At 55.2% G+C, this 8,062-nt stretch overlaps 1 protein-coding gene across 2 annotated transcripts in view; it reads left to right on the forward strand.

Moving 5' to 3' along the window:
• The window catches only part of PIK3R5 (phosphoinositide-3-kinase regulatory subunit 5), a 78,782-nt gene extending 70,720 nt beyond the window's left edge, over positions 1 to 8,062 (forward strand). Inside the window, exons 7-19 of one of the 2 annotated variants that reach the window (XM_081271814.1) lie at positions 923 to 1,097; positions 1,675 to 1,828; positions 2,570 to 2,653; positions 2,904 to 3,624; positions 3,738 to 3,900; positions 4,222 to 4,347; positions 4,746 to 4,874; positions 5,071 to 5,164; positions 5,310 to 5,386; positions 5,677 to 5,770; positions 5,848 to 5,930; positions 6,466 to 6,578; positions 6,712 to 8,062. In XM_081271814.1, the coding sequence (XP_081127940.1) occupies positions 923 to 1,097; positions 1,675 to 1,828; positions 2,570 to 2,653; positions 2,904 to 3,624; positions 3,738 to 3,900; positions 4,222 to 4,347; positions 4,746 to 4,874; positions 5,071 to 5,164; positions 5,310 to 5,386; positions 5,677 to 5,770; positions 5,848 to 5,930; positions 6,466 to 6,578; positions 6,712 to 6,853 (2,155 nt within the window). In that variant the 3' untranslated portion in view covers positions 6,854 to 8,062. The remainder of the gene's footprint in view (positions 1 to 922; positions 1,098 to 1,674; positions 1,829 to 2,569; positions 2,654 to 2,903; positions 3,625 to 3,737; positions 3,901 to 4,221; positions 4,348 to 4,745; positions 4,875 to 5,070; positions 5,165 to 5,309; positions 5,387 to 5,676; positions 5,771 to 5,847; positions 5,931 to 6,465; positions 6,579 to 6,711) is intronic. The other variant, XM_081271815.1, reaches the window with a different exon arrangement.

Consider the following 8,062-nt stretch of genomic DNA (forward strand, 5'->3'; position numbering starts at 1 on the left):
CATTCACAAAGCCTGCAGGGAACCCTACTTGCATAGTTTTCATTTGCTCTGAGTTTTAATAACTTGGAATTGTGAGGATAAGAAGAAGCTTATGATTATATTATATGACTATTACCATGGTTCAAATTTGCTCTAAGATCATGCAGTCATGGAGGGCTTGGCACGGGGGAAATGAGAAGGCCACGTGTTGACCATCAGTATCTGATGGTCTGTGAGTCTCCCTAACATTTGGGTATGTTTAAAAGTCTCCATAATAAAGAAATTTAAACACTAGCACCAAGAGGGAACCCAGATGTCCAGTGGGAAGGGAGGTGGAGATGGCTGAGCCAACACCCACCCCTTAGCCCAATGTGAGCCTGCATGATGGCTTTGGGCTAATTTGAAAACATGTCCCCATGAGGGAAGGAATCAGATGGAGCCCTCACTGTTACCCCTTCCTATGGGCAGATGCTGCCCCACTCCAAGAGGAATTTCAGGCCCTACCTGCCTTAGCCAGAAAACATGTGGCTGCCCTGCTCCCCTCTCCCCCTCAAAATGGTCAATGGGCTTTAAGTCACCTGGACAAAACTACCATCCTCTTTTGAATAATGTGCATCCACCTATATGTCCCATGGGGGAAAATGTTTATATAAAAAAGATAAGATTCATTTTTAAAAATTAAGTTCAGTTTGGAAAGTCTTTGAAAGCTCCAGTTGAAAGATACTCTAAAGTAGACCACAAGCCTTCCTCTTGGCAATGGGACCCTTGAGCCCTCCAGGACTCTCTCCTGGCCTCCTGCTATTGCTTGCTCAAGCCATCCTGGGCTGTGAGGAGGCCCAGACCTCTGCAGAGCTGAGCTCTGAGCTCTGCAGGGCAAGGTGTGTGGCTGTGCCTTGGCCTGTGGCACACCCCAGGTCTCACAGCTGGTCCTCTGTGTCTCCAGCACTGTGCTGTTGCTGAACCCAGTGGAGGTGCAGGCTGAGTTCCTTGCCGTGGCTGACAAGTTGAGCGCACCCGCGCACTCACCCCACAGCACCTACACCACCCTGCTCCTGCATGCCTTCCAGGCCATCTTTGGTGCCCACTGTGACCTCCCTGGCCTGCACTGCAGGCTGCAGGTATGGGCCTGGGACCCTGGGGCTCTGGTGACTTCTGGCACTTCCCCTGAGAGGCACAGCTCCCTCTCTGTTCCATCTCAGCTGCAGACTTCTGGTATACCCTGGCCTCCCTTACTCTGAGTAACATGGCAAGACAATGACTAGATCCTGGCCAGATTTAGGTGGCACCCTAGGTAATGGGGCTGGGTGCTGATGCCTGGTGCCTCAGAAGAAGGCACCAGGAATGGGAATGGGCTTTTGACTGAGACCTGGCTTTTAGTTCTGGCTCTGTGATCAGTCAGCTGTGCCACCCTGGACAGCCCCTTCTCCTCTCTGGGTGCAGTGAACAGTCTAAAGTCCTTCCTGCTCTGCAGTATCCTGCCTCTGGGCCTCTCTCTCCTGACCATTTCCTGAGAGTACAGAGGAGGCAGGGGGAGGCCCAGCTCCCTGGCCAGCCATAGTAGAGGTGGGAAGTCAGACCAGAGTGCAGACTGGTGGTGGCTGCCTTGGTCAAGACCCTAGGAACGGGAGAAAAAAAAAAAAGCAGGTATCCCAGCGACTGGGCAGGAGCAAACCTCATCTCTCCTGGACTTTTCAGTCCAAGACCCTGGCAGAGCTTGAGGACATCTTCACAGAGGTTGCTGAGGCACAGGAGCAGGCATCTGAAGCTGGGAATGCAACCGAGGCTCGGAAGTGGCTCAGGACGAAGCTCCAGGCGGTGGGAGAGAAAGCTGGCTTCTCTGAGGTCTTGGGTGAGGTTCTGGGTTCAGGGAGGGTTTGTTATCTTTCCCTATCACCTGTTCTAGCTCCCAGGGGCTGTAGGTCAGTGGGCTGATGGCTCTGCTCTACCCAACCATTCAGGGACCCAGGCTCGTCAGCTTTTTATTGCTCCACCATCCCTTAGGGCATGGATCTGCCTGCAGGTGCAGGGTTGGCTTGCTATCATGTTGGCAGCTTGTAGGAAAAAGAAAAGATCATGCCTGCTGGGGTCCTGGGGCTTGGTTGTTTTGTTAAAGGTACTGTAGAAGCTGCATGCATCACTTCCACATGTACCCCTTTACCCACCTGTGTAACATGGCCACACGTGCCCCCAAGGAGCCTGGGAAATGCCCTCTCTACAATTCTTCCAATAAGGGAGCACAGATTTGAGGGAACACTTAGCAGTTTCCATGACAATATTTCTCATACAAACCTTTGAAGATGGTTCTATTCTTTTCCCATTGGGACATGGTAAAAGGAGGCTCGGGGGCTGTGAGGTGGCCATATCCACCCAGCTAATAAAGTGCATGGCTTTATACAGTGTACTTCAAAGAAGAGCCCTCTGGCTGGGAGCCAGGCATGCTGGCTCTAACTCGGCCTCACTCTGTCCAGGTGTATGGCTCTGTGCCAGTCCTACCCCAACTCTGGTCTTTTCTCTAAGTCAAAGGGTCTGGGCTGGATATTCTCCAAGACCCCTTCTCAGTCCTCTTCTCCTGCCCTCACTCCTCTTACAGACACCGCAAAACCTGGGAAGCTCCACACCATCCCCATCCCTGTCGCCAGGTGCTATACCTACAGCTGGAACCAGGACAGCTTTGGTAAGGATCTGGCTGGACCCTGGGGCACCTGCCCACCACCCTGTGTGAGCTCTTTGTGGTCCTGCGTCTGTACTGCTGCCCTCTCCCTCTCCCCATGGACCCTCAAAGACCCTAAGCAGAGCAGGGGGCAGCACTGAGTCCTAACAGGGCCCAGCCCCCGCTTCCTGCTCCTCCCCAAACCTGCCAGAGCCTTTCCCTCAGAAGTGATTCTAGAGCCACCCACCCAGACACTACCCTTTCTTCCCTGTAGATATCCTACAGGAAATCCTACTCAAGGAACAGGAGTTGCTGCAGCCAGGGATCCTGGGGGATGACGAAGAAGAGGAAGAAGAGGAGGAGGAGGAGGAGGAGGACTTGGAAACTGATGGACACTGTGCTGAGAGGGATTCACTGCTCTCCACGAACTCTTTGGTGTCCCATGACTCGACCCTATCTCTTGCCTCCTCTCAGGCCTCAGGGCCAGAGCTCTCCCGCCATCTGCTGACCTCCTTTGTCTCAGGCCTCTCTGATGGCATGGACAGTGGCTATGTGGAGGACAGTGAGGAGAGCTCCTCCGAGTGGCCCAAGAGGCTTGGTAGCCAGGAATGCAAGGGCCACCGCAGACCTGGGCAAAAGTTCAACAAAATCTATAAAATCATCAAGAGCACCAGCCAGCTGGTACTGCGGAGGAACTCTCGGGGCCTAGAGAGTGGCTCGGACACAGCCCTGCCCCTACGAAGGGCGGGGAGCCTCTGCAGCCCACTGGACAGCCCAACACTGCCCCCCTCCCGAGCACAGCGCTCACGATCCCTACCCCAGCCCAAGCTCAGCACCCAGCTGCCCAGCTGGCTCCTGGCCCCTGCCCCATGCCACCAGCGCCGCCGCCCCTTCCTGAGTGGGGATGAGGACCCCAAGGCGTCCACACTTCGGGTTGTGGTCTTTGGCTCCGACAGGGTTTCAGGGAAAGTGGCTCGGGCATATAGTAACCTCCGGTAAGACCCATCCCAGGGCACATGCCTCTGCTCTGTGTTATTCTAGTGGAAACCAGAAGATGAGTATCCAAGAGCCACCAAGGGCTCACTTCTCACCATCTTCTTTTCACCAGGAGGCTGGAGAACAATCGCCCGCTCCTCACACGGCTGTTCAAGCTGCAGTTCTTCTATGTGCCTGTGAAGCGAAGCCATGCAACTGGCTCGGGTGCCTGCCCAGCCCCTCCGAGCCAGATGTCTCCACTCCCCACAGACTCCCCGAGGCAGCCAAACCCACCAGTATGTCCCCAGTCCCCAGCCAAGTAGGGTGGGAAAGTGGATGTGAACAGGTTCTAGGTACCTAAAGGGAGCTGGTTGGGAGTCAGCCTAAGCCATCAGTTGTGTTTCCAGGGCAGTACCTTCTGCCTGACCCGCACTCCCAGGTTCCTGCCTGCACTTGGGTACATCATTTTGCCATATGACAAAGACCAAAAGTCGTCATACTTCTCCAAGAGCAAGGAAAATCTTAGCTGGGGGCTGCAGGTGTGGTTCAGGGGCCCCTGCAGCAAAGATGGACAGGCCTCCTGGGTAGCTGGGAATGACTCTTGTCCCTTACCTCAGGAGCTGGGCACACCCCCATGGGAGGACAGCACAAATGACATCTCCCACTACCTTGGCATGCTTGACCCCTGGTATGAGCGCAATGTGCTGGGCCTCATGCACCTGCCACCTGAAGTCCTGTGCCAGGTAAGTGGCCCTTGGGGTTGGGGTGGGAACCTACTGGCTATTGTCACTGAGCCTCACTTAGAAGGCTCTGGGTTTGCTTTCGGCTTCCAGGGCTTACTTAAAAAAGAGTAGGAAGCTTCCTTCCTCAACTCCTGGCTTTTCCTGGTTGGTCAGGGGCCTCCTGGAGGCCTATGTGTCAGATGAGAAGGGTGTGAGGCTTCATGGTGCTCCCCAACCAGCCCCTCCAGCTTCTCTCTCACCCTCTCTCTCCCACCCCCACCCCCCACCCGGGTTCCGCCCGCCTCTGAATCTCTCCTCTCTCTGCCTGTGTGTGTCTTTTCCTCTCTTCCTCCCACTACCTCTCTCTCTGGGTCTCTATCTCTTCGTGCCTCTGGCTTGGCTTCCCCCCCTGGCCACAGCACTCCCTGAAGGCTGAGTCCCGGCCCCTGGAGGGCTCTCCTGCCCAGCTGCCCATCCTGGCTGACATGCTGCTCTACTACTGCCGCTTCGCTGCCCGGCCGGTACTGCTGCAGGTCTATCAGACGGAGGTAAGGTCTGCCCTGCCCATTCCATCTCCTCACCCTCACTCCCTGGCAGTCAGGGTCCACATCGCCAAGTCCCAGGCTATGTCGTGCTGGGCCCCCACCCACTCCCACCTGCTGCCATCAGCTAGACTGGAGAAGTCGGGTGGGACCTCCCCGCACAGAGGTCCACACTCATGCCCGTGCTCCTGCCCTCTCCAAGCTGACCTTCGACACTGGGGAGAAGACGACGGAGATCTTTATCCACTCCCTGGAGCTTGGTCACTCTGCGGCCACGCGAGCTATCAAGGCTTCAGGTGTGAACTGCAGGAGCCCAGGGGGGAGGCAGGTGGGGAGGCGTGGCCTGGGGGCGGGGCTAAAATGAGGCCGCCTCCTGGGAGGCGGGGCCCTGTGGGGGCGGGGCCTTGGGAGAAGAGACAGTGAAGGCTGTGTGCCGCACAGGTCCTGGCAGCAAGCGGCTGGGCATCGATGGCGACCGGGAGGCCGTCCCTCTAACACTACAGATTGTTTACAGCAAGGTAAGACCGATGCCCTCCCGGGATCTGCTGCTGATCCTCCACCAGAGCTTGGTCCCAGAGCAGGACTTATTGGTTGCTGGGTCGGGTGGGGTAGCATGGCAGGGAGGGATTTTGAGCCTGACCTGAGCCACCCTTGACCTTCAGACTCCTGCAGCAAGCTCCCTTGGGTGCTGAGAAAAGATATCCAGAGGAGAGAGCGGACAGCTCTCTCCTGTGGCCTCTAGAGCCTCCCAAGGCAGCAGGCACAGGGTTCTGTGGGCTGAGAGGGTCTGGCTGTGCTGCATTTCCAGGGAGCCATCAGTGGAAGAAGCCGCTGGAGCAACCTGGAGAAGGTCTGCACCTCTGTCAACCTCAACAAGGCCTGCCAGAAGCAGGAGGAGCTAGGTGAGTGCGGTGGGTGGGGTGGGGTGGCGTGGCAGGGAGGGATTTTGAGCCTGACCTGAGCCACCCTTGACCTTCAGACTCCAGTATGGAGGCGCTGACGCTAACCCTAACAGAAGTAGTGAAAAGGCAGAACCCCAAATCCAAGAAGGGTTTTAACCAGGTAAGAGCTTCCTTCTCCCTCCAGTGTGCCCGAGTTCCTGCGTATTGGGGTGTGTGTGTGTGTGTGTGTGTGTGTGTGTACACATGTACACCTGTAAGTGAGAGAGAGAAAGAAAGAGTGTCTTTGGCCAGGCCTGTAGATGGGAAAGGAGAGGCAAGTGAGAGCTTTGGCTTGGGGTATGCAGAGGTATGCAATATCATAGGTGTCAGGGAAAGAAGGGTGCCCTGCGAGAGGCTGTGTACATGAAAAGGTTGTGAGGTCTGGGGGTCCTTGAGTCCAGGGCAGAGTGTACCCTGTTCCGGGGGCACTGGGGCTCTCACAGAGCACTTCTTCCAGACTCAGGAAAGAGGCCAGAGAGGAGGCAGGGGCTGATGGAGGCCTCAGGACCCTCCTCTGACCTGACTGTTGTCTCTGGAGAACTTCCATCCAAACTCCTGTCCGTTACTCCTCCAGGCCTGATGGGCGATTCTGGGGGAAGGAACTACTGAGGTCGTGTGGCCAAGGCTCCCGGGTCTGACCCTTGCTTCCCTTCCAGATTAGCACATCGCAGATTAAAGTGGACAAGGTACAGATCATTGGCTCCAATGGCTGCCCTTTTGCCGTGTGTCTAGACCAGGATGAGAGAAAGATCCTGCAGAGTGTGGTCAGGTAGGAAATGGTGGAGAAGCTCAGCTGTAGTAAAATGGGGTCCCGGAAAGGGGATTGGTTTCTCTTCTACCCAGAAGGCCTGGAAAGACCTGGAGAGATCTCAACCTGCACTTACCCCTGTTCTGCCCCCCAGGTGTGAGGTGTCACCATGCTACAAGCCAGAGAAGAGAGGCCTACCACCCCAGAAATCCCCTGACCTGCTGGCCCAGCCCACACCCGACCTCTGCTCCCTCCTCTGCCTGCCCATCATGACTTTCAGCGGAGCTCTGCCCTAGTGTGACCGCGGCACCAGGCTGAACAGAAAGCGGAGGCAACCCCTATGGACTCCTCTTCCCAGAAGTTACTCCTGTAGAGAACTGAGTGGTCCTGTGCCAGGGACCTGCAGTGGGCCTAAGGTGTGGTGGTAGAAGGTCTCTGGGGTCTCAGGAAGGAGCCTGGACACTTAGCCTCTCAGATTCTTCACAGCAGAGGGAGAGGGATGGGTGAGAGGACCTCCAATGGATGATCTGATACTCTAGCACTCCAGAGGAGCCTCTATTTAGGGCTCCTCTCCTAACCCTGGGCTGAGCCCACTCTTGCTTTGTCAGAGACCTGGGGAGTCCTGTGTCTGGAGTCCTCTCTACTCTGGAGCACAGGTGGGAGAAATGTAGATGAGACTTTTCTGGACTTGACCTTCAAGCCTGTCTCCCCCTCACCCCTCACCCCAGAAACATGTGCACATTCACACATACCTTTCTCTAGTTAAGTTCCTCAGACTCTCTGAAAAACAGCACTACTATTTGACCTGTTTGCTTCCAGGACCTAGGACAGATGCTCTCTTGAACCCCTTTCTGGATGTGAGATCCTGGGAAGACAAGACAAGCTTAAATTGAGTAGTGGTTCAGTTACCTTCTAGCTAAAGGACCAAAGGAAGTGAATAACTTCTTTTGAGTTTCATTTCCTTAGCACTAAATGGGAGGGGAAATTAAACTTCTGGAAAGGGTTTGGAAAAAAAAAAAAAGAGTTGTCCACAAACCACCTAGCCCAGTGCCTCGCTGTGGTAGGTGCTCAGCAAAGATTGGAGACTTCCCCTCTCAATGATGGTTCCCCTGTCCTTGGTCATTGGCATGCTCACACTGCCTCTGGGATGCTCCTTATTCAATCCATCCCCATTCGTGATGAGGCAGAACTCCTTACTGCCCCAGAGAGGGAGTAAGGAATGAGCCATTGTACCTTCCAAAGAAGGAATTGCCTTTGTCAGCTTCAGAGGAGGGCTTCTCAGGTGCTGTACCCTTCACCCCCTTCTCTATCAGGTAATCCCAGTGCTCACCCCCCACTCCATCATGCTCCATGGACTGATACACATTTTGGGCATCCTCACAAGTTCACTAGAAATGTGGGCAAGATCTCAGAGGGGTAGAAGATGGAAGACAGGCATCATGTGCTTACAGCCTGACTCGGGGGGACCTGGAACTCATACATAGGCAATCAGCAAAATGACAAGG

The sequence above is a fragment of the Spermophilus citellus genome (genome assembly GCF_964194105.1).
Source record: "Spermophilus citellus genome assembly, chromosome: 17".
In the NCBI taxonomy this organism is placed as follows: Eukaryota; Metazoa; Chordata; class Mammalia; order Rodentia; family Sciuridae; genus Spermophilus; species Spermophilus citellus.